The sequence below is a fragment of the Amia ocellicauda genome, chromosome 8 (genome assembly GCF_036373705.1).
Source record: "Amia ocellicauda isolate fAmiCal2 chromosome 8, fAmiCal2.hap1, whole genome shotgun sequence".
In the NCBI taxonomy this organism is placed as follows: Eukaryota; Metazoa; Chordata; class Actinopteri; order Amiiformes; family Amiidae; genus Amia; species Amia ocellicauda.
The window spans coordinates 5,686,873-5,714,016 of record NC_089857.1 but is presented as its reverse complement, the minus strand read 5'-3'; the positions used below and the strand labels follow the sequence as shown (position 1 = coordinate 5,714,016).

The 27,144-nt window shown below is 37.0% G+C and overlaps 1 protein-coding gene across 3 annotated transcripts in view; it reads right to left on the bottom strand.

Annotated features, from left to right (window-relative positions):
• LOC136755360 (EGF-like repeat and discoidin I-like domain-containing protein 3) overlaps nucleotides 1-13,656 on the bottom strand; it is a 195,649-nt gene extending 181,993 nt beyond the window's left edge. For all 3 annotated transcript variants that reach the window (XM_066711884.1, XM_066711885.1, XM_066711886.1), the window contains exon 1: nucleotides 13,264-13,656. In XM_066711884.1, coding sequence (XP_066567981.1) covers nucleotides 13,264-13,330 — 67 coding nt within the window. In that variant the 5' untranslated portion in view covers nucleotides 13,331-13,656. The remainder of the gene's footprint in view (nucleotides 1-13,263) is intronic.
• Between the last annotated feature and the right edge of the window lie 13,488 nt (nucleotides 13,657-27,144).

Genomic DNA, 27,144 nt, shown 5'->3' with positions numbered 1-27,144 from the left:
CTGAGCCAGGAGACTGATCAGAGTGGCTACCAAGAGGCCAATGGCCACTTTGCAAGAGCTACAGGCTTTTATTCCCAAGACTGGTCAAAGTGTCCCAAGCACTCCACAAACCACTATGGTATTCAAGAAAGCCCACCTTGAATCCCATTTGAAGTATGGAGATGCTGTAGCCATGTGGCAAAATGTTTTGTAGTCTGATGAAAATACTTTAACTTTTTAGCAGAAATTCAAAGCATTATGTTTGGCGCATCACCCAAAGAACACCATCCCTACTGTGAAGCATGGTGGTGGTAGCATCATGTTATGTGGATGTTTCTCATCGCAGGGATTGGGGCACTTGTCAGGATAGAACGGGAACTTAATGGAGCAAAGTACAGAAAAGTTCTTGAGGAAAACCTGCTGCCTCTGCAAGAAAACAGAAGATCAGTTTTCATGACCAGAAGCACACAGCCAGAACTACTAAAGTGGCTAAGAAACAAAATGGTAAATGTCATTGAGTCCTTGACAGCCCCTAAGTTAATCTAATCGAAAATTTGTGACTTGCTGTCCATCAATGCACCCCAAGGAACTTGAACAGTTTATTAAAGAAAAGTGGTCAAGTATTGCTCAATCTAGGTAAGAAAAGTTGGTAGAAACTTATCCCAACAGATATTTGCTGCCAAAGGTGCTTCCACCAAGTGTTATTTTTCTTATTTAATTTTTCCCACCTTAATAATGTGGAGTAAGGTGTGTAGATAAGTGGGAGGGAAATTTAAATACATGAAACTATAGAAATAACAAAATGTGCAAAAAGGTCAAGGGGATGTAGACTTTCTTTGAAAATGGCACAAACGGAAATAAAACCCTAACTGAACTTCTCCCAGAGAACCCCTCTCTATACACAAAACACTAAATAAAAGAAATGTGCAGACACACAGCAACCAGTCCAAAATGCTATCATTACTCATAGTCCATATCTAAAACAAAAGTCTGATTACCAGTTCTTTAATTTCTTTGAGTTTCTTTCACTGTCTCTGCTCCAACTCATACTCCCCAATAATTAAGGAGTCCTGGCTTCCTGCAGGAACCTGGCCAATCAGCAGAATCCTGTGAATGTGGAGCTCTGTGGATTCATCCACCGAAGCTTTTTAGCCATGTCATGCCTCTCAGGGCAGCCATTTTGTGCCATTCCTAGCACTGTACCACATTATTTATATTTATTTATGTGTGTGTGTATATATGTGATATAGGATAAAGGCCTCCCCAAGAGGTTTACACTTGTTTCTATGTATATCTCTGTTCCAGGTCACACCAGCAAAGCTGCTTATTCACCTTAAAGTATTTTATGTGGTGGTCTTTTTTCATCACTTGGGATCAATTGTATAGTTATGTTGTGCATCTTTGGTTTGTTCTTCTTCCCCATGTCCATCCAATTGCCATTTCAACAGTTTCACATGCTCTTATTATTATTCCAAGTATACATCTTTCCACACTTGTTTGTGGTTTCTGTAGGTTTGCGTTTATTGAACATATATCAGAGCCATTTGTGAGGACTAAAAACACAGAGATACAGAAAACCCAGAGGACTGAGAACTGGGCTTAAAATAAGAGGCCTAGGTTTGCACATTTCCAGGCACTAGTGTTGGGTTTTAACTGGTTCAAAAAGAGATTTATGTTCTCATCCTTAATAATATGGGAAATAATATTTTTTTCTAAAAGCATCAGAATGCTTGTATTGTATGTAAAAATCTGAGACAGACATTATTAAAACACCATGTTTCTTATTCAACACCCTTTTCTGCATGCTATAATTACAGGCTTTGCTGTTCTTAAATATAATACAAATAAGTGCAAAAATACTACTACCAGGGTGAGATGTACATCATATACAGACTAGTTAAAAAAGGAAAGCATTTCTTTAGATTACAATAAGGAAAGGGCTTCTATTTGGAGTGGAGTGAAGTATTCAAAATCCTAGAAGACATTGACTATGTAAATGTAAACCAGTACTTCAAACTCAATACTGTTATCTAGATCCAAAATCTGGCCTTAGATTTCTTAGATCTCTTTATTCAACAGAAAACATCTCAACATCATCTTCATCAGCCTACAAATCGATCCACTGCTGGATGAAGGCCTCTCTAAGATGTTTCCACTTGCTTCAATCTATAGCTTCCCCTTTCCATGTTACACCTGCAGTTTATTTAATCTTCCAATCTTTTAAATGGTCCATAGCTAATATGTTCTACTTTCAATGTGTCCATCCCTTTGCCATTTTAACATTCTCACATATTAAGACTGGGAAGTGGCTTTGACAAGTTAATACATCTGCCATGTTCTTTAGTGTGTGTATATATTATACACACACGCACACACAAGCCACTTGTTCCCAGTCTTAATTTCAAAATGTATTAGTCAAAATACTGCTAGTTAGAATCATAAAAGTTCTCTTTGCTTTTCAAATGCCTCTCGGAGAAAAAACTAAATCAATGCAGAGAAAGAGCGATACACAGAAGATGCTCCCAGATGTTTACCATCTAAAGGATACAAATCTCCAGGAACAAGCACAACTTCAGACACTCATCCTGATCAAAATGTTAATCATGCGTTTGGGAGAGCTTAGCAGCACCTAAGTCAAACAATGCAGTTTGCGCACAGCGCTCTGATCGCTCCAAATCAGGCATTTCTCCAGCATCTTAAAGAGGAGTGATCCCTCCAGACACAGAATGGAAATGTAGGTTCAGGGCATGAACATATACGTATAATTTAAAGCAAAACTTTCAGAGGTAATATTTGTATTTAACCAGAGAGTGGACATTTTATGTAAGGATTTTAACCTCAGGGTACATATTGTTAATAGTACATGTAGTGGTGGTAGCAGTAATAAGTACTTTTACTTTACCTTATGATGGATTGTGATTTTCCCATACTCCCAGAACACGGATGACAACATGGATGAATTTACAACATTTTTTTTTTACAAAAAAAGAACCCCATAAGTATTAAGTGATTGCTATACACTACAATATTAAAATTCATATAATAAAGCAATTTCCTTCCGGTTGTTAGACCATCTTTTGATTTTCTGAAGACTGACCAAATTATCTTTAATCATATCCCTTGGATGTCACCTCAAAAGAACAACTTTAGGACTTAATATTTTTCCAGAGCTCTTAACAAAATAAGGGCATATATAGCTTTTTTTATATATATTTTTTCCTTTCAAAGTATTGCTTTATCTAGGTGTTCATTCTAAAGTGCATAAAATAATGATTAAGACTCCCAAACCAATTACAAATCAGCCTTATCACACCTTCAACATATATTTAGGAGACACAATTTTGACCTTTGTATTTTAATTAGTTGTTTTTGTAATGTGTGGTCTTTACAGAGGTTTAGTAGTCTCTTCAACAGTCTACTTTTTTCTCTGACTCTTGTTCCTCTCATTCAGTTACTTTGTGATCTTTATTTTCACTTAACTGTCCAACTCTTTGTCGGCATTAAACCTATATACACTATTTCTCAGAGTAGGCTACGCTTGTTATATTGTTTCAGGGATTTGGACAGTTACAATACTATATATAGCTATTTTTAAACCTCCACACAATATGAACATGTCAGTAACAAAAGCTAGACCATCATTTGTTTGTTTGTTTGTTTGCTTTTGACAACATCAGATAAATACATACATAAAAATAAAAAAATGAAGTGAGCCTGATGCACAGACTGGATAAGACATTGTTTATTACCAGGAGTCATACAGGACAATGTGTGGCAAACAGAAGCAGAGATGAAACCAATTTCTCCTTACATTGATCACCAGATCCTAATCTTGGTATATGATAGAATCTTACAGGAATTGAATGTCAGGGATGTTGTTTTGCATCGCACCATTATCCAGAAGGACAATACAGAAAGTGAAATTAAACAAACCCATGTCATGCCACAATAAATATTCAGACTAAAACAAATGTATATTTAAAAACTCTATTTAGCAACACAGATTACCTTTATCGCAACTTTTAATACATGTGTGCTACTTAGGTTTTATTCTTCTGGACCAACAGAATTCACACGTACAGCTGAATATCTGATTTCCCCATTTTTCTTCAAGAAACCTCTACAGATCAATGAAGACACTCTTATGAAATTCTGGAGAATAAATAATTCACTATTGGGGTATGAAGAAACATCACGGTTGTTCAAAACATGTGCTAAAGGGTCAAATTAAAAAAAGAAAACTACCTCTGTTATGGTAAATATTATGTAAGAATACTATGTTACAAAACACTTTCATATGTGCCACAATGCCAATTGCTGGTATCCTGAGACCTAAAACACAAAGCAGTGTTATGTTGTGTAGCCATTACACTGCCCTTTTGGGAATCTATCAAGTGTTGTTAGGCCAAGTGCCGTGGTAGTGTATATGAAAGAAAAGTGAATTGTTCTCATTACCATAAATAATGACTTCAGGATCAAATGAATACAATATCAGTGCAATACTAAATCAGGTTTTTGATCATAGTGTGTGTGGACAGTGTAGCCTAATAACATTGTAATTAGATAAAAAAAATATAAATATTCATATTACATGAATGTGTGTACATGTATGTAGCCTATTTATACACGTCTGTTGTCGTAACTTAGGACCTCAGGGAGCACGCTATGCATTTATTTTTGCAAGTGAAGACCTTACAATATTATTTTGCCTCCGTACTTCTAACATATCTGGAAAGCAATTAGGAAATTATACACAAAATATTAAATCATTCAGTGAAGTTCTAAGAGAAAAACCAAGGTCAGTGGACAGCTTAACGGAAAATGTATCAGAACAGCAGACTACTCCTAGAAAGCTCGTCTTCGGTACTTCAGCAGCATCAGTCCGCCAAGTGTTGGATTTTAGATACCGCAAATGTAATATTTTTACCAGTATGTTCTGATAATGTCCATGAGTACAGACTGCCATTTCCTAGTGTTCTCAAAGATGCTGAGCTGCAATCCGTATTTCAGGCCTTTGTATAGACCAGAAATATTAGCTACAAAATAAGCATTACTGCATTTAACAAGAATGTGTGTAAATTAAGAGAACCAATATAGATAGATGTAGGGTGAGCATGTGGTTCAATGGTCATTGAGACCAAAAAGGATTTACAGCTATGTTAAATCAAAATAATAATACACCTTTCACAAACTAATTGTTGCAGAGAAATAAACACTGATAAGATATCGATCATCACTATTCTTCTATGCAAGGCTACTTTTGTCTAGATTTATCACAGTTTATCTTGTTTAATATACAATCATTTGCATATAAATGCTTAAAAATGAGTACTTGCAGTAATTATTCATCCAAATTTAGACTTTTAGGCTGCTCTAAAATTGGGAAACATTCCTAGATCTTTCCTCAATGTCTTGGAGGTCTAGAATAAAACATGACATTTCCATACAGACAAAATAAAGGGAGTGTGTCAGTCCCAGTCTGTAGGTACTGTACATTAAACTTGCTAGAGAGTTTCCTTTTAACAGACTGCACTGGCAGGATTCGGTAGATTGGGCAGGTACATTCGCACTGTGCCATTACATAGATATTTCAGAAAATAGTATTATTTTATCATTAAATATATAAACACCAAGGTTGAAACATTTTGGCAGTATATTGTATGTAGTCTCGGTGTACCCTTTAAAATCAAGAGAAAATACTATAAAAACATATAGAAACAACAGAAAGTGAAATCAATCAGTGTCACATCTTGGAAAATTAGCACATAGATGTAATTTCATTCTGATGTCAGTTCATCAAAAATTACCTAATTATTTGCATTCACAAGGATGTACTGGATTGCAGTGCAAGAGGTTTGCAGCATAGATGCTAAATAAGCAAATTACTTTGTATGGATTCACGTAGCTTTGGGATATTTATAAAACATGAAGAATTGAAAGGGGACACAAAAACATTTGATGCAAACATGAAAAAGGACAGCAATTAGTTTGTCCGAATTGAGCAATTAAACCATCATAACATATCAAGTTTTCTTTTTTGTTCTTCAATGTTGTACTACTAACATTTTGTTCCATTTTAAAGGTCACATAGCTGTTCTTCCAAAACCCTTTTAATATAATTACTTATCTCAAAGCTTCCTTCTTTGTTTCCAGATGTTTGACATTATGAAGGTCAATTCTGAATAATGTATAAATACACAAATGTATTTTGTCTCAACAGGAACAAGCGGAAAGCACTGGAGGGGAGAGAGCAAGACAGCAGATAATAAACATTAGGCCTACTTCATTTATTGTATTACCAGCAGAAAAGTCTCCCTGCAGATATGGGCTAGCTGCTGAGGTCATCAAATTTGCAGTGCTGGTTAATTATTCAGCAATTATAAGTTCTGAATATCCGTGTATTTCTCGTTTGTTTATTTTTTTTGTATTTATGATTGCCAAATCTATTATGTTAAAGGCATTTAACCATTTGATCACAATCATTTAAAATCATATTCATCATCAACTAATTATTACTCAGAGTTAGAATCATTCTAACATGGAATTAGATTAGTTTATGCCATTAATATTGTGTGTCGAATCAAACCGGAAATGCAGACATTTATATTGTGAAATTACCAGTTCGGCTGGGGACCATATCTTTCAATGCTCTTCATGAAACAGCTATAGTGTTTTTTGATTCCAACAACTATAAATGGTCCTCACTTGTAGTACATAGTAAATTACCTGCCCTACAAGAATAAAGTAATGCATTAACTGTCCACTCGGTGAGACCGTTACGATCCAAGGGTCAAGAACAGTGCCTCAGATTGTGATTAAACTACCTCGGGATGACCTCAATACTGCTGGTAACCTTCAGTATCATTTTCTGCCCCCTTACATTTAAAATAAATCACTCTATACTGCGGAATGGAAAAGCTCAACCTGCTGGTATATTATAGCTGTAGATCTCAGTATTGCCTGGAAAAGTGAAAGCCATCTTTGAGAATCGTAGTCCATCTGGGTCAAAATCAGGGTCATGCGTTCCTGTTCTTCAAAGCCACAAGGTTTTCCACCTAGATGATCTTTGTACTTCAGCCAACTGGATTATTCAACTAGATTTTAGGATATAGTTTGTACCAAAAACACCAAGCTTTCCAATAACCCCCAATTTAAGCAGGTGGAAAGTGTTGCACTGAATCTGTCATTTCATTTTAGACATTCCTTTATAACATCTTTATGCCTGTTCACTCCATATTAAATATCATGACCTTTTTCTATTGATACTGCTGCCCACAGGTCTTGAATCAACCTAAAACTGCTTAGGACTTGTTTTAATCCTCCTATAAACATGGAGATCTTTGCCTTTCCAACAAACTGCAAGTCTCTTCCCCCTCAACATTTATAGTACATGATTAATATACCAATGTTTTAAATGTCTTTTTCACTGCAAAGCCAGTCCAATAATGCAGACAAGTCTTAATAGGCTGGCCAGACGGATGTTCCAGAAAAAGCTTATTCTGTACCAGTAAAAGCTTTCTAAAAGAAGTAGACACAGCCAGGCGTAATAGATTTTGATAATACAATCTCTGGTTCTCCTTCAGCTTAATGCAGAAATATGAGGGTACTGCATAGCTAGGTTTATTAGTAAAATCAATACTCTGAATCAGTCAAAATCATACATGATCTTGTTCAAAATTGGAAGCATTTTTTTTTTTTTATATATAATAGTCTCCCAAGGAAACCTAAAAATCAAAAATGCAACAATAGCACACAAGAACTAAAATAGAAATAAGACAAATAAAACTATGTTCTATCTCAATATAGGTTTGCCACATGAGCTCACCATCCCTGCCTCGTCTTCTAAAAGGTTTGAACAAAAAGGCTAGTTCCTTCCTCCTAGTGCTCTCTGGGGGAAACGTTGCCTTGACAGTGGTGTGCTGCACAAACTGAACAATGTACACAGGTATGCTTAAATTTTTATGGAAACCTGAAAGCATTGATTCAGGAGTGATAGGAATGAAAGTTATACTTTCTCCTTTATGACTTATAGAGCATAGCACTGTAGCAACACATAACAATTGGCAGATGCAATTGATACCACACAGAGCTTGACACCTGCATATGGACACGAAGATTAAATTAGATGGCATTCTTCTACATTCAAGACATTGAGCCAATGAACCTATCAGATAAAGCCAGGGCGAGTAAATATGCGCTGCCACCTACACCCCAATACTTACGTCAAATTGCTGTTCAACCCTGGCTAATCAAAAGTAGCAACTTCAAAGCTTCTTAAACTTCACCTTACATCACTTACCGAAGGCTCATTCATCGGAAGGGTGCAATCTGCTCGGTTAAATCAACAGCTAAGGCTATTATCACAGAGCGTAATTAAACAGGAATGTGAATTTACAAAGCTTGATGTATGGCCGGCTGAGGTACTTAGTGTGAAGTAACCCCTGCGTTCTCTCATCTGGTACAGCAGGAGTCAATATATTGTCTGAATCACTTCATGAAGCATCTACAGTTGGTGTTATATACCATTTCCCTACACACTACAGTACATAGTATTAGAATGATGGGATCATGTCTGTGTAAGCCACAATTTATTGCGGGGTCAAACAAAAAGACAAGACCGAACTGTATTACATTTGTATTCAGGTGTTCCCGATAAAAGGGTAATCATTATTTGCCGTCGGTTGAGCTGGAGATCAATCTGTGCCATCTTTTCAGAGGGAAATGGCAACCCCTGTAATAAGGTAACATTCTATCAAGTCACCTACTTAACACAGCAGGAATAACTTTGCAGGTAATGATGTATAAAACTAGCTTAGTAAATTGAACAGCGGGGCTAAGTGTAGGTAGTGATGTATGGCACATCTACGAATATTGCTAGTATGCCTGTAGGCAAAGGCTTAGCACTTTCTGATTTGTTAGACGAAACCTTATATTACCTTAGGCCCTTGTGTACAGAGCATCTGTTAAGTGCATATCTGCCATCTCCAAAGGCAATTGTTTTACAAAAGCCACCTCAGCAGGATTTCACAGAATTAACAAAAAGGATTTCCAGGCCCAAAAGAAAGCCATTTAACAATATGTCTGGAAACCCTGTATTGCTTACAGTAACACACCATTCTGAAGGCCAGATCCTTAAATGATGTGCAGGCGATGCGGAGTCACTTTAAGAATGCAGTGAGAAGATTCGAAAATTTGATAAGATAAAATCTCAAACAGTATTATCTAATCAGCAATTTGGGCACAATCACAACCAATTATTCTTCTTTAAGTTCAGCTGGCCGCCTTACCTCCTTTGAATTACACCCAAGGCAGAATCGTTAGCAACCAAACCGACTTATAAATCTCTGGCTGATTGAGCCAATGTTCATGTATTAACTTTCTGGAAGACCTCAACAATACACAATCATTTTGGTAATTCTACATCACAATTATTACACATGAATCTATCAAATCAACTGCACCAAACATTTAGTTTCAGGCAGGGTAGAGTCTATAACAGCTCTGCTTCAGACGCCTTAGTTCATTTTTACCAGTCCCAGCCTCTTCAGCGTGACACCTGAAGTGGCTATAACTCACGGTCATTTTTCTATCTATTTAAAAAGTCTTCTTCCCTTCAGGGAGATAACGGACACATTAGTGTGAGACGGTGCACCCCGGCTGGAGAATAAAGTCCTCCTAGAGCAATCCACATTGCTTGACAATTTATTTAATAGGATCAAGAGAGATTATTCAGAGCACAGTACATTTGCAGGCATGAATAACTCCTCATTTGAAACCCCAATTGAAGTGTCTATTCAGAATGCTAATGATCAATGGATTAGCCAAATAACCCAAACCCATTAAATGAACTATACCACAAATTGCAAATATACTTGTTGCTTTCACGCCCCCCCTCCGCCCCCGCCCCTGCCCCTGCCCACCCAGCAGATCATCTTACCTCCCCAAAAGTATGTAAAAGTCAAAGTCAGAGAGCTTTAGTTTGGGGGAAAATGTGAACTACAATTTCCTTCTTGATTGCTAGTGGTGGAATGAGCATGAAGTATATAATACAGAAAAAATATCTTCAACATTTCACCCTAAACAATTCTGGAACTGTTGATCCCAACGTGATGATATTCCTCTGAATAACACTGGGATGTTGAGATGATATAGGGGAATGAATCTCAGGCAGTGTTTATAATAGATGTGTCAGGTTCTTTATCAACACAATCATCATGTTGGATTGGACAGAGATGAAATCTATCTAGATATAAATGTGTGTGGGACAAGGAAACTGTTGCTTGAAGCATTACATCTTGTTCAACTTTTTCCATAATCAGTGATTGTCTTCAAAAGGGGCACCATTTAAAATGATTAAAATGTCACAAAATACAAAATGAGAAACAGCAAATGACCACCAAATGAACACCAAACCTTCCCATCTAAATCCACAGTTTTGCCCTTGTTAACATCTGATTAACTGAAAAACCATATAGTATTTTTCAAGCACAGACCATTCATCAATAGCACAGATAATTAACACTTTAAAGAGATATTGATGCCCATAGGGTACCAGCGTTAACGGTCAGGGTGCACCAGAGAACGTAATGGCTTTTCAGACTAAAATAAATAGCACGGGAATCATAGCAAGATATAAGTAATGGATATAGTATTTGGCCAAGATTCATTTTTTGTTTACTGCTTAATACATCATCCTCTAATCCACAACAACACCAGCAACTGTATGCTGTGCACTGATACCATCAATTTGCGGTGTCCTGCATGAATAAGCACTCTGCTTTTATCTTGTACAGTGCTACGCAGTAAAGAAGTCTGGGTGCATGCTTGTCTTTCAATCTGTGGTCCTGGTAAAGTCATTTAAATGTTAAAGGTACTGTGCATTTCCCCAGTGCTGGAGAAATATCTGAACTGGCTTTTTCCTCTCTCTCCCAGTAAAAGAACATGATCATATTTATTCTGTATGAAGTGACACGTTACCCATCCCCAGCCTGAACAATTAAAACATCATGCGGATCCCGTCCAGCACAGCGGATGTTGAAAGCTTTTCTTGGAAATCTGGTATCAACGTCTGTCATGCAAATGTGCTGATGAATGCAAGCGCACATATATCAGCACCGGGTTTAAATAAAACAAAAATAAAAAATAAAGACTTGAGGGACTGAAAACAAATATAGAAATGATGGAGAGCAAAGCTATCTGTCTGATAGGCAAGTACTCAGCCACTGCACGCCAACCACCTACAACCAGATGGTCCAAACGCGACATCTCTTCCATTTAACTACTGCAACGTTTTGCCCCTGTTAACTAATGCGTTTTAGTGTTTCTCTCCCTCTCTCTTGACATTTACTTCTGGATACTATGCCAATTCAATTGTTGCAAGTATCATATAAATAACGGTAACATAAGAGCTATAGCTGTCAGCAGACTTGCATGTGCAAATTAATTAAAGTGCCAGTAGCCCAACGTCTAAACGTCTGGGGAGGGGGTGGAAGAAGAAGAAGAAGAAAGAAGAAAAAAAACACACAACCAAAAAGATTGTTTAAGAATATCTCATGAGGTTTTGCACAAATGGTTTTCAAAGTTATTGGATTTGGGGGCAGCAAGGTGATGAATAATGTAGCCGCATATTTTATATTCAGTTTGGAGTCCTTTCTAAAACTTTAGCTTGAAAATAAAGGTTAATAGAGCTATATAATTTAACAATATATACATTCAATGTTGCCATTTATTCAATCTAGTATGACATTTATTGAAAGAAATATTCAGGTGTATGTTGTACTTTACAGTGTAAAGCCGATTGCATCCACTCATTGAAAAGTACTGATCCTAATGATGCAGTGTGCTGGGGTAACCGTTTTTGTTTTTCCTTCTCCGTTTTTAACAAACAATGTTGCAGTAAACATTACAGAAGATGAAACAAGAAACAGCAAAATGTGCTACATCGAGTTGACAAGCGTATCTGCAAAGTAACGTATGTGTAAGCTACCCTGCTGTCTTTCGTTTATAAGATTAATCATCATCAGAGATGCTAAAAACAACCAAGGACCATCATCTCTCTCTCTCTCTGATATTGAAGTATGCAACGATGCCTGGAATGATGTACACGTGTATCATCACATTTTTGCTCTGGTCTTCAAATCTGGGTATTGCAGTGATTTAAAATGCTAAGGACGGAGCCGCACAGTACACTGACCTCAACTCTACCTTACAACAAAAGGATTACCAAGGGACCACAATGTAGTCTACAGTACAGCGCTTTCCAGCCGCTTCGTTGACCTCCAGAGTCTCAACCCTAGGAATAGCTAGATACACACACACACACACACACACACACACACACACACAGCATCGCCTAAACATGTCCTTGTTTCTAACCAAATTAATAAACCCGCCTAAGTGCGTGTGCAGACCGCAACACTGCTGACTAAAGAACAAAAGCAAAACGCCACATCCATATACAGAATGCATACATATAGATTACTTTCTCCATGCATATCCCATGAAGAGCAAAAATAGTTGCACTAGGTTATCCCACAGTAATAGACATGTCTATAGTTAATGTAGCTATGCATGCATGCGTGCGTGTGTAACAAATCGTGTCAAAGCATTTGCATAGAAAGTAGACAACTCTGTTAACAATTATTTCAGAATGCCCTCTGTAACGGGAAGAGCATTAGATCTTGCGGTTTGGGATCATTTTCACTTCAAAGTAAAGCAAAATGATTTCCCTCCGGCACCTCCAATCAAGAACACGTTAAATGCCCTAAAACACGAACAGGTTCATCCCTTCTTATGCAATCTATTCATTTCTAGGCAAGAACAGAGTAATCTGGGATTGCGGTGGGCATGTAAGTTTTGCAAGTCCTGACATCAAGGTACAGCCTCGCAAAAGATGTAAATTAAAAGATAGCCTACGTTAAAAAAAATAAAAAAATAAAAATCTGCATTAACAAAGTGTGCTTAAATGAAATTGCCAATTGAAAGTAAAATTAAAAAATCAAACCACAAAGGCAGTTTTCCTATGCAAGTGCTCTGATCCTATAGTATTCTTCCCAGGGTGGAGTGGTTAATTGCATAATGTGATAAACTGACAGTTAAAACCATTTCCCGCAATGGGACCTTTAAATAAAAACTCTGAAACACACTCACGCAAATTACATTATTTCCCCCCCCCCACCACCACCACCACCACCACCAATGATCAGCTTCGCATTATTATAATGTAGTAAGGGCAGGTGTGAGTTAATTTGTATCAGTGAAATTAGCAAATTGCTTCTTACTCACCTTTAGCTAGCTGTGGGACAGACGCGCTTATGCAGAGGATGAGGAAAACAAATACTGGTCCCATCATCCTTTTTATTAGGTATTATTGCTCTCCTTTTCGGCTTTGTCCACAGTCACCAAAAAGTCCTGCCGCTTCCTTTGGCCACGGTTTCGGTCTGAACGACAAGAAGTAATTCCCCTCAATTGATTTCTGTAAGTCCTTTTTGGAGGTACCTGCAAGGCTGTGTTGTGAGAAGTGATTCCGGCTGGTGGTGCACTAGGTTCCCTGTCACTGCAGTGGTGCACAATGCAACAATGGAGAGAGAGAGAGAGAGAGAGAGAGAGAGAGAGAGAGAGGAGGCGTGTGGGTCCCGGGCAGACAGCGCGCTGTATACAAACACGGCGCGGACGGGCTCAGCTCTCCAAGTGGGGCGCTGTCTTACTGATAGAGACAACCCCTGCTCCTCCCCACACGTGTTGGTGCCGCCAATACAAAGCAACTTCAATCTGACTGGGTGGGTCCAAGATTACCTTATCTTCCTTTTTTTTTCTTCCAGGGGCATCATCAACTCCAGGGAGAGAGGGCGGAGGAGAGGGGAGCAGATATTGACTCGCAACAGTTCACTCCAGAGCTGCCGTTTATCGGAGATTTGTTCAGGCGAAGCAGGCAGACTAAAGAGCACGTTTACTGGGTGGCTTTTTCACTAGCTTGTAATTAAAAGCCAGGTCTAGATTTATGAACTGTTTGTCTGAAGACTTTTCAAAATGTATTGGGGTTTGTTTCTTATCATATAAAGCAAGCATTCTTGCCCTCTATATCAGAATGCTCTACACATTTTCTGTGTGCTTATCCTGAACAATATTAAAATGCCAATACGTTTTATTTGCAGGTACATTTACATACTGAATTACCAATGCATTTCAATTGGAAGTAAAATAAATGTTTATTGGACTTATGATGATGGTGGTTATTATTGTTGTTGTTATCATCATCATCATCATGAAAGCAAGACATTGCCAATTGATTAATTATATTATATATTAAGTAATAGGGTACTTGTTAAAGATTAATTGATAATACATTTGCTTTGATTGTTGTGTGTGTGCAATTGAAACCTGGTAACCATTAATTGTTTTCCACTGTATGCTCTGTAATGTTGCAAGTCATATGCACACACAATTTGCATTTTACATTTTCTTCAATATGAAGTCAGAAATGCTCCTAAGATCATAGGCCAGATGCAAAGAAATCTTAGTCCATATGGCTGTTTCCTTTTCAGGATCCTGTTATTCTGTTTTTGTTCACCGTGCAAGTGTACGCACACATATTGCATGTCAGCTAGACACCTTCTTTTTTACGCATTTAGCTGTCAGTTTATAAACTCCCCCACAACCCCCCAAAGATCACCATCAAGGAAGAATGAATGTGTCAACGATTCCAATGGGCCAATAGTCTTTAAGGATCAAACTTGTTCAGAAAATGAAGTTTTTACACCTGTTTTGCAAATAACAAGAACACTTAATAAATGTGCATATAACATTCAGATTCCCTCTTTTATTAATCAATGTAGAGGGTGTACATACATTTTAAGAAATGCAGGACAAAAAATATACCCTTCAAATTAATCATTCAATACAATGCATTATTATTATTATTTCAAAAATATAGGTAAAGCCCATGTCTTCAATACATTGCGTGTCTTTTTTTTGCTTGTTTTGTCTTCTCATTATCTTGTCATCGGACCTTTGTAATTTTGCTCCCCTTCAGCATCGGGTTCTTTTAACTGTTTCATGTTGTCGCTTCCAGGCTCACACAACCTATTTCAGATTCTCATACAAAATCTGGATAGACTTTAGGGAGAGGAAATCTGACTTGATAAAATCATTTTGAATTTGTGAGTGAGTACTTTTATAAAGTCATGTTTGCTCTTTCCAAATGCTTCACTGTGACTCCTGTTACAACAGGACTTATAAGGGAAAAAAGTGGGTGGGTGGCATATCAACAGATACAATAAGCAATATTATCAAACAATGACATTACATTAACCTAATACACCTCACATAAAATAATTTAAAAGGACAGTAAAACTAAAAGTCCCAGTATGCATTACTAAATACTGCTATCAGCAATGACCTGACAGAGGCGTGTTGCATTTGAACATTATATCACAGTGCTAATATGCATGTAAGCAGTCAAAGTGCATCCCAAAGAGAAAAACAGATTTAGAGCTTAAAAAGCTGAGGCTAAAGGACAGAACCCCCTTTTGAGACAACATACATACAGTGGCAGACCATTTGCCTGCAGAGACAGATTACACATGTCTAGACTGCCAGGAGCTCATCCAATTGTGTTCTGTACCAGAGACTAATGTGTTTGCTGGAGTAGATTTGCATTGCTGATGGATTCAAAAGCTATTGGTAGATCAAGAATAAAAAAACGAATGGACAGAGGCGGTACAGCTGTCAGTATTGAATAGACGATCACTTGAACATTGTTGTAGTGTAGCTGGAACCTACACTGGCTTTGAGAGAGTTATAGGGCATATGTTGTATAGAATTAAGAAATGTGGGGAAATAACATTAGAAATATATTGATTGTTTGGGTATGTTTTATATATATATATATATATATATATATATATATATATATATACACACACACTAGTGGCCCATTGGAAAGCAAAGGGAACCGAGAATGGTAGTTTGAGAGTATGACCAATGTAGGTTGCAACTTAAACCTGTAAGCCAGAATCCAAAAGAAGAGGCTGAATGTCTCGCTTTATGTTTTGCAAACGATCAAGGAAATCTTTGGGCGCTGAGAAGGATGGAGACAGCTGGTGGTTCCTGCAGCCAGGCAGAAACACTGCTAAGAGGAAAAAAAAAAACTATTGTTTGAGATTTTATATTGGAAAAAAAAAGAGGAGAAATCTTTCCAAGTGACTGAAGGAGTGTGGGTGTACTGCTTATATGAGGAGCTCCATTTAGGTTACTTTGGCTCCATTTTTCTGATTACAGAATAATATTTCATCCTGGCAGCTGTGAAAGCCTATTGCTAGAGGCTGACATGCCTGATCCAGATCTCAGTAAACTGCTAGTTGGGATTCCTCCCTCTACCTTTCATTCCCACCAGCTGCCCCTATTGAGATCTCAAAGGGGTTACCAAATCAATAACACCTGATATACTGGAATCCTTAAGTGCCACTAAATTATCAATTGAGGTTGGGGGTCTTTTGAAAGGCAGGGGGAAGGATGAGATGAGCCACATGGGATGCATTTACTCTCCGGGCATTAGAAATCTAAGCAATATAGCCAGCAAATCTACACACACCTTGTGGTCATGTGAAAAGTATTTGAAAATAATGCTGCATTTGTCTATTAGAATCATCAATTAGAAGTAACAAGTTAAATGCTTTACCCACACCTGTGATTAGGGATAAGTATTACCAGATAAGCCCAAAACAAGGCATTTGTATTTTATTTTTTTGTTAATAGCCTGTGTGTCTGATATTCCTATTTGTGTCATACAAAATAGGAACCTCTATGTAATTGATTCACTGGAAATGAGCCCTGGGAGTATTTTAGGCACCAAGGGTGGCTTGTTTTCTTCATATATTGCTATGGGAAGGTGGTTTGGTACCCATTCATCGTATTTCATCTCATTTGTCCTCAGGTTTATTTATTTATACCCCTCATCAGAGTGTTTTTAATCATTTCAAGGCTTCTCTTAGCCACATTAATTACCTTAAGCCAGACTGACAAAAGCCTAAGGCAATAAGAAAAAGCAAGCAATAACAAATTAAGGAGTCTTGCAGAACAGACTATGAATTAATTCGAAAGAGAATATTATGTGATTTTCCTGTTGGATCAGGGCACAGAATTGTACAAAAGTTCTTGCTTTCCACAACACATTTGTATTGCACATTTCATCTCATTGAAGTGTTTCATGATGCAGCTGAAGCTACTAAGATTATTTTGGGTACTTTTGGAATGTATGATAGAAGTATCTGTAGTATTGTTAGGTTTGCCTACATAACATATCCATAATTGTTTGTTATTTGAGACATTTTCCTTTAATAATAGTCACATCACTGTAATAGCATTTTGTGGTACTGGTCGTTTTTCCATCTGTTTCTGTTGCAGGAATGTTTTGGCATTGCCTTTAAGCAGTTGGAGAGATTTTTTAGGAACCAAATGTGCCTTTTAACTGTGGTTTGTAAATAATATAACTAGATTAAAATGCTTCTTTCTTTAGTAGCTACTGTATGATGTGTACAACATGTAAAGTAACCATTCTTATTGTTTCCTTCACATCTGAATTAAAAAATATATTGTGAAAGAATGTGACTTCCCAAATTGTTAATTCTTTAAAAAATGGTTAAAAAGATAAACTGTAAGGCTGTGAAAATTAGTGCATTCAAATAAGCCCCAGTGCTGATTCAGTTTTCACCTGCAATTTCGCAACATAAAGCTATGAGTAAATCATTTTATATTCCATGAGGATCTACAATATATTGCAGCACACAACAAGCAATGGACAGATTGCAAACTTTGTCAGGGATATACAGCAATCCCTGACCAGATATGCCTTTTTAAAAGTGATTATCACACATCTGGTTGAGCAATCTCATTAGCATTTTAAATAGAATTTGATGTGCATATTATATTACATTTGCATGGTTCTAGCAACTTTATAAATACAATATATTTAAATAATAATGCTAATAATAAAATTAATAATAATAACATTCTCTCAAGCAATAACTCCAAGGATAACTGGGGAATATCTTATAGCATATACAGTAGTTATTTCAACTTATGTTGCTGCTGGAAGGGACAGAGGAGAACCTATATATTAAGCTGCTTTATTTATGAAGCAGACGTTAAGCAACTCATATTACTGAAAATGGAAAATATTAATATCAGTGTTTGCCTCCTGAGATGTTTCTAAATTGAAGTAGTGAGGAATGTAGGGCAACAGTTAACTTTCCTGGTAACCGCAGTCAGATCCAAATTCAAGTCTACACAGGGTTCAGCTGCAGTTTGTGCAGGAATATACAAATGTCCTCTGTTGTACCCCACCAATGCTTATGTGTTCCCTCCAAATACTGCTGATTCTTCACCAGTACAACAGTGCTTACCATTTAGTTAAGTGAAGTACAGAGACTTAGAAAACATTACAAAACAAGTTGCATTACGGGTAGTTATTTCTGTGTGCTGTAAATTTACATAATTATTGAAAGAACTATCCTTAGTCAGATATCAGCATAAAAAGGTGAGGTTTTAATATTTTTGCAAATACTCATTATTCCCCTTGCAGATCCTTTTCGACTTTCACAACTAGTTCTCATGCCTGCATTATGCCATAAAGAAAAAAAACAAAAAATCTAAACTTTCCCTAAAACTAAAATCTTTTTATTATCTTTACCTAAGTCTTTATTTAGAACTTTTATATACCTTCATTTTTATTCTGCAGATATTTGGGGGTGGATGTCACATTGTAGGACATTCGGAATATGTTCTTCCCACCTGCTCACTCACGGGAGATCATTTCCCAAATGCTTTTGTTTATGCTAGGTTTGAGTAATAAAGGGCTGGTTTTCATCATCTGCCCATCTCTCTTATTTTGCCCTAGTTTTCCTTTAATTGGTATTTTATTTCTATATGCCACACTTGTGCAGGTGTTTTAGTTACACAAGTTTTTAAAAATTCAAATACTAACACTACTGTACACAGGGTTATGGTAATGAGGAACATTTCATGCTTCTTTGCAGAAGAGCACTTTCAGCTTTGCCTTGTTGACAGCCCATGAGTCATTTACAACTACAGTGCATACCTATATATCAGAAAGGGAATGGAAGCCTATATTTTTACCAAGATCAATAAACCATGCACCCCCACCAGCAGTGCAATTTACAACATGGCTCGAAATAAGGAAACTTATACCTCTCTACATGTATGTCATTTTTATATTTTTCACACATCTGCTAGGTCTGAAACGTTGATCTCCATAGCAAAATTGTGGTATGATTTTTTGTGGAAGATTAAGACTAAGTACATGCCAATAGTATTTCTAGTCTCTGATGAGAATATGTAAATATTGTGTTAAAGTCTCTCTGGAGTAGCGTGTGATTTCACAGTCACACCCAGTTCCAAACGGTGAATAACTGGTCTATATATCGTTGGCTCTGCCTATATCCCTTGGCCTATATATATTTTATATGTTCCTTTACCTTCCTATTTAAACCCCTCTTTTAAGGGCTTTATACTGGTACTGCAGGCCTCATAGTGGAATAGGTCTTTGGACAGATGTAGGCTCCCTTACACACCATCCCTCCCCTCAGCTCCAGATCGTAGGGGCAGTTGACCCAGGCGAGAGACAGTGAATATGGGACATGAGCATTACCATGGTGGGGCCCTGCCCGATGTTCTATAATAAGCCAAAATGGTTGGGGAGACAAAAAACATTGGGCAACCCTGGTGTTTGTCTCCTTGTTGAGACGCATCCAGGTGAGGGGGTACATGATCAGTGACCAGATTAAACTCTCTACCCAACAGATAATAATGGAGGCCTTCAATCACCCATTTCACTGTGAGGCACTACTTCTCTACTACACAATATCAGTGCTATCTGGGGGGTCAGTTTTGTATGGCTTTGACTTTATTAAGTTGGGGTCGGATCCTACCACCACCCACTGCATAGGCAAGATATTTAGCCTCAGCTAGACCTATTCAATATTTTTCAAGGTTTGCAGTGAGACCGGCTTCACGAAGACTGTTGAGAACCACTTCCACCTTCTCAAGGTGTGTTTCCCAGTGTTCTGTGTGAATAATCACATCAAGTAAATACATCGAGGCTTACTGCGCATGGGGCCGTAACAGTGAGTCCATTAGCCTATGGAAAGTGTCAGGTACCCCGTGCAACCCAAATGGGAAAACGTGTATTGAAATAACCCATCAGGGGTGACAAATGTGGATTTCTCCTTGGCAGCATCTGTGGCACTCCTTCCAGTACTTGAGGCAGGCTATCTAGCATCCCTTCCCGAGCCAATAATGCCTCCCTGTCTTTCCACAGTTTCAAAATATTAATTTAATGTTAATGTTAAATGTTGGATTTTATCATTAACGGGTCCAACGGCCTCAATTACCTCATAGGGTCCTTACCACCTAGCAAGCAGTTTACTCTTGGGGATGGGGACCAGGACCATGATCCGGTCCAGTCTTTGAGGGTGATACACAGATATTTGGATTAGTTTAAACTCTTACAACACTGAACAGTTCACAGAGATCAAACAGCACTTCAGGATACCTAGTGGTATAGGCTAATATGAGCAAAATAGTAGCGTCTGATTTCACAGTCACAACCAGTTCCAAATTATGGATAATAGAACCTTGGTCTATATATGTTTCTCGGCCTATATCCCTTGGCCTATATATACTTTATAATCCCTGGCGTAGTGTATAGTTTCTCTCAGAGTAATAAGCTTTGGATATCTCTATACACAGCACTGTTGTATCTACTGCTCCTCTCAGCCTTCCACTCCCTTTGTTCTCACCCTAGTCTCTTTATATGCCTAATTGACAGCACCTTTGCTTATTTCTAAAATCCCCACCATGAATAATATGCAAAGGACTGTGTAATAATTTAATGTAAGTTCCATGTGTTTTCTCACAGCTTTTGTGTCACCTGCATTAGAGAGAGACATTCCTTAGAAACATTTTAGATCATACTTCAGTTCTTATTTTTGCTGAGTCTTCTCCCTAAACATTTACATTGTAGTTTAAACTTATGATCAGTTATCCACCTTTTGATGCTTCACGTTTACAAATACCTGTTGTAACATGCAGTCAGATGTTTACTTATTTTAAGACATAATAATACTGGAATGATAAAGTTTGGGGGATAACAAATATAATTTCTGTTTCCATGGAAACTATAAATTGTGAAACTCTATAAATAACATATATCCTTCAAAGATTTAGTACAAAGTGTTTTATATCAGTTATACCCTTTGCCAGTGTTGTGTTTATTAACACTGTTTACCTGGAAATCATTTTTACTGAAATAATTTTCTTGTTTACTAGGCAAAAGCCCCAAACTTACACTCTTGGGACAAGATCTGACCCTTTTGTGTGATGTCATTAATGTACATGAAACCACAACAGAAACATAAGGTTATATGGTACCTAACAACATGAGCTGGAACAAGTCCAAAACATCACAGGGAAAATAATACTGAAAAATACAAATAAAATGCAAGCTGGGTGTCACAGGCAGTGCACAGATTGGGGGAAGAAATAATTACTACTAAGAACAACCGTGATAATCCAAAAACTCAACATCTTGAGAATCATTTGCACTCATAACTTATAATCACTTAACACCTAATGTTTTTCTTCTGATAAGGTTACATTATTTATAAAAAGCACATTAGATTCGTCCTGTAGCAGCTTCAGATTTACTTTGTGTATTCAGCAATTCTTATAGAATAATATCAGATTTATTTCTGGCTCTGTTGGGCTATTGTCTGGATGTCTTGGATACTGTTTCATACCACAGATCACCTACAATGCCAAATTCACACTTTCAGATCAGATTCATACAATGCATAGAGATGATGTATTTCATTTATACAGTGGAAGGTAGAGGTATGGAATTATCACAGGTCTTTTATAGTCCTGCAATACACATATTTAGTTTTTTTTGTTGTTAATACTTTTCTAAGCAAGTGAAACCAGTCTTCTGCATTTCGCTGTTAAATGTATTTTATTCTAGAGTGGTTTGCATAAAAATATGCCAGTTTATAAATTCATTTGACAATTGTGACATTTCATCTTCTAACCAAGTCTACTTATTAAATGTATATCTGTGGGAGGCATGTCAAAGAAATTGTCAGTAACATTTCTACACAACAGATGCAAGGGATTTAGAACAAGCATTTTATCTTCTGTCAGGCAAGATGAATTGCTTTTTAATTTATGATTTTAGAAGATTTAAGTGGCTGGTCTTTTTTATAATAGTTCAGAATATTTCAGAACCGGCTTAAATCAATGTCTTCTTTCTTTCTTTCTTTCTTTCTTTCTTTATCAACACTTACCATGTAGTAGCTTTGATTACTGATATTATGTTTGTATTAACTTTATATGAAGGAATCAAGATGAATCACTAAGAATGTTGTGCTTTTCCCTGTTCTCCAAGGCCAAGATGCAACAGATGACAACACAGATAAAACAAATTCCAATCCAACAATGCATCAACCCCTGTTTAGTGATCTGTATGAATAATGTCACTAATGATGATACAGATTAGACAATACTATGGTGGCACAGGGTTGCCCTTCGTACCCTAAGAGACTGAATAAGTCTTAAATAGAAAAAACGAAAATCTTGTCTAAAAAAATAAGCGGTTTGTATTTGTTCCCCCAATCAAATTACAATGCATCAATGATACAGTGACTTCCAAATTTTCCAGCACATTGAACACAATTTTCATTTATGATCTGTGTATGTATGTACCCCAGATGACCAGTAGAATTAATAGAAACACAAAGTCATCTGGTCAAAAGGCATTTTTTTTCTTTTTATAAATGCTTTCTGAAGTTGCAGAGGATAACTAAAAAAAATCTAAATGTGGTCATTGTGGACATTTAATAAAGAAAATATTGTATTTAAAAGGCTTAATATTAATTTGAAATACACACATACAGTACAAATCATCTAATACTGGATCTCCTTGAGGACTTTATCGGAGGAGTTGCAGCAAATGTAAAGTAAATCACACATAAACAATTCAATGACTATTCTATTGCCAAAACATTGATGTATTGTAATGTATTAGGGGAACAACAATTTGGATGACTCACACAATTCTAAAATAGATGCAAACAGACAATGGATTGCTTGAAAAGCACAGACTGTGAAGAGACAGCACAGTCTGAGACAAGTCTGGAAACTGGGAGTGGGAGGGAAGATACGCCCGCATCTTATAATTATGGTCACATGAATTCCTTCTTCGCAATCTTTCATAATAATTATGCAATATTACAAATTGACCAAGATGTTTCAATTGAGGCAGGGCCAACAAGAAACTGTTAAAGCAGACAATAGTGAAACTGAACGAATCCCATTATTCTGTAGAAGAGTACATGTAGATTGGTTTCAAAGGATATGAAAGACCCATGCTTCTGCCCTCGGCCAATAATTAAGTAGTTAAATAGATAGGATGACCAATTGTTCTGTACGGCCCTCCCAAATGCTAAAATATTTCATTCTTAACAATACAATGATTTGCATGGAGATAAACTTTGAATGCATGTTGTGTTGTTTAGAATCATAATTACAATTATTCTTGATTAAAATGGTCGACTTTGCTGGTACACATAACAGTACTCTATTGAATATGATTGTTTTATTAGATTTGTATTTGTTTCCCATTATTTGTAATCAGAGGCACGAGTGGATTGTTTTAATCAGGGCAGTGCCAGAGCCAAGAAGAAACCTCCTAAAGCATTGTGAGGGAGAAAAGTGCCGGGTGAAGGAATGAGACCAGGCCTGGAGCTGCCTGCAGGTTCACTGCGCCTTGAGATTGTATTTTCAAATACAACCCATATATTAAAATATCAAATACTTGTGAAAATACAAATTTGAAATAATTGCAAAATACATGCCAATACTTTTCAAATACATTAAACTAGTAATTGTGAAACACGATACAGTTTATAATGTTTTAAAGTATTTGAAGTAATTGGAAATACAGAAAATATGTATTTGACCCAGATCTACACAGTACAGAATGATGTGAGACTACAAGTGTCACAGTTAGTGCATTGTTGACAGCAATTTTCTGTTTGTATATCACAGTCATGTACGTTCCATATACTTTATTGATTGTTTGTTCGTTTGAAATCAGTGTTTATTTGTCTCCAGAATGATTGCTTCGTCATGGTATGATTTTTTCTCAGCGTTCTGGATATGTTTCTTGTATTCATATGCTTGTAACTAGTGCTGCCACCATTTCATGAAACAGTTATACTGCAAATGATCTATACATTCGTATACATGTATTTGTTTTTGTCGATTGGTTGTTTTCCGTGCTGTGACTCGAAAAAAATTATGTATTATTTAATTGTTTATTGTTCTAGATCAGTAGGGTTGTTCTGTTTATAAAGTATATTTATTGTAAGTATAATCTAAATATGAACTGGTGGGCATGTTTTTATTAAATTAAGTGTTCCCATTATAAGCTGCTTTCACATTGTTATTTTCAACCCGAGACTAATCTAAAGCCAGGGTGAACTTGCACCTGCTAGAGACTAATGCCCTGTTTCCATTGGCAGACGGCCCTGGATGCTTTAATGGGTGTTTCCACTGGCTTAAGCGTCCGGAACACATCCAGAACGCGTCTGGACACGTCCAGGTTTTGTGGATGATTAACTATCTGCTGCCAGACGTGGCCGTAAGTGTCCATCATGCCCACTAAGGAAATACTTTGCTTTCAGAAGATAGATGTGTGCTTGACTTGTTGCAGACAGGGAAGAGATCAGATACATTATGTCAGAAGATATAATCTCAAGTACCGTGTGTGATCACAAAGAAATTACAGTTTTATTAGCAGCGTGGAGTGAAATCCACATACAGAAACAATTACTGCTTACAGTTAATATCCGAGTGTATTAAAAACTTGCAGAACATTAATTTTACAAGACCCTGGTGTAGTGCCGTGACTAGTTAAAAATAAACTGAAGGATAATAATCGGAGCGATAGCAGACGATTTTAATAATATTTTATGTCTCAGGCTGTTATTTTTTGGATGGTGTACAGGTCTATTGTATAACAGCCCCGCAGAGACAATCAGTATTAAGGCAAACACGATTTAGTTAACGTGTGCATTTACAAGTTAAATGAATTAATAAATAAATACAGAAGATCTTGGTTTCCCTCTAAAACATTAAGGACTGGTTTAATAAATAAGGTTCTTCAGCGACCTTCTCCAGATCCCAAACAACAACATCTCTAGTCAACGCAATGCGCAATGTCCTTTCTGTACTTTATGGTGTAGTAATTGGGACTTTACTGGCTGTAGTCTCAACCCATAGTCTACAGTCTACAGTAATCAGTGCTACAGGCTTGCTCTAAGTGACACTTGTAACTATAGTATATTAGTAAAGTTGTAATCACCTGTGCTCCGGCACACCACTGCGTCAGCTATTGCAAAGTCACTGGGATATTACACAATCCAAAGGGCATTTGCTTCAATTTGTAGAACCCTAAGGGTGTTGTGAAGGTGATTAAAGGGATACTTTGGTATTTTGGCATTTTTAGGTCTCTGCATCAATGTTTGGAGGAATTGCTGGAAGCAAATGATCACAAATGGCTGACTCTCAAAAGCCAGCTAATAGATATTTTAACTACTTAAAAGCTGGGAGGAGCACATTTGTACATTAAGTACAAGTCTCCACAAGTCTGTACAAAATCAAAAGTATCTTGATGAATATGTTTACAAATATTTTTATTTTGGAATTATCTCACCAAACTCGACAGCGCAAGGATATGCTCGCTGTGCGCAGGCAGAACCAATAGTAGTCCATAAATAAGGAAATATATGGAAACTCATTTCTTACGATTACCAGTAAATTAACAAATGTATCAAACTATTTATTTACAATTTATAGTATTGTAAGACTACAAATAACAAACAGCTAAGCTTTTGAGTATTTAAAAGATCTATTAGCCAGCTTTTTAGAATCAGCAATTTGCGACCATTTGCTTCCAGCAATTGTTCTAAGCTAACAAATTGCTGAATTAAAATTCCTTCAAACTGGATGCACAGACCTAAAAATGGTACCCATGCATTCGTATGACTCTGGGTGAGTAGAAAATCAGGCTAAAATGCCAAAATACCAAAGTATCCCTTTAAGGTATACCTCAATTTGCCAGTAGTCAATGGCCAGGTCAAGGGTGGAGAAACACTCTAATCAAGGAGGTCCACGACTCTTCAATTCAGGTCAGGGGATACGCATCTTTATGGGTGATGTAGTTCAACTGCTCGTTAATCTACATAGAACTACCAACCATCCTTCTTTATCACAAGGATGTCTGGTGCGGCCCATGGACTACTGCCCTCTCAGAAGCATTGCCTGTCTACCCTAAAGCAAAGCAGTCCCGAGTGACTCTTTCTTCATGAGATCATGTTGTTCTTCAAGGAATCAAATAAGTGGAGAACACTTCATTTTGGATGCATGTAAGTGAAACGGATTTACTCTTGGTATCCGAGCCGTTGTAATATACCACTATTTAGCTACACAAGAGCTTTTATTTTGAGTGATTAACTCTTCAGCTAATTGTTTTATTTACTGAAGGACATTTTAAGCTAATTACTGGAACGTGTTCATGTTTGCATTGCATTATAAAGGAGGAATAGCAAGTCTGTCTTTACATTATTAGGATTGATTATCACTGTCTCTGACTGCAGCAGCTAGCATGCCTGTGTCGGCTTAAACTTCCACTCACTTAACGCAGGCTGGCAGAATGAGGTGGAGACCAGGGAATCTATTCACAAAAGGTATTAGGAATTTAAGAGCAGATGGACATTTTTCTAAATTATTTGGATAAGGTAATTGCTTCTAATATGTAACTGAGGCTTTGCTTGGATGTTATTATGTCAAATATATTGCACATTTGTTGCATTTAAACAACTCAGACATCTGCTGAGAACAGAAACTTAATTCTTAAATATTAACCTACTATACTTCAAAGCTGGAGTTACTAAATAGTTAACAAATAGTGTGTATGAGACTGATATGTGTAGATAACTAATTGTATATCACCCAACCTTTTCTAATTAATGTCACTATAAATTGTAATAATTTACTTGATAACTATGCTAGTGTTTGGGATCTAGACGA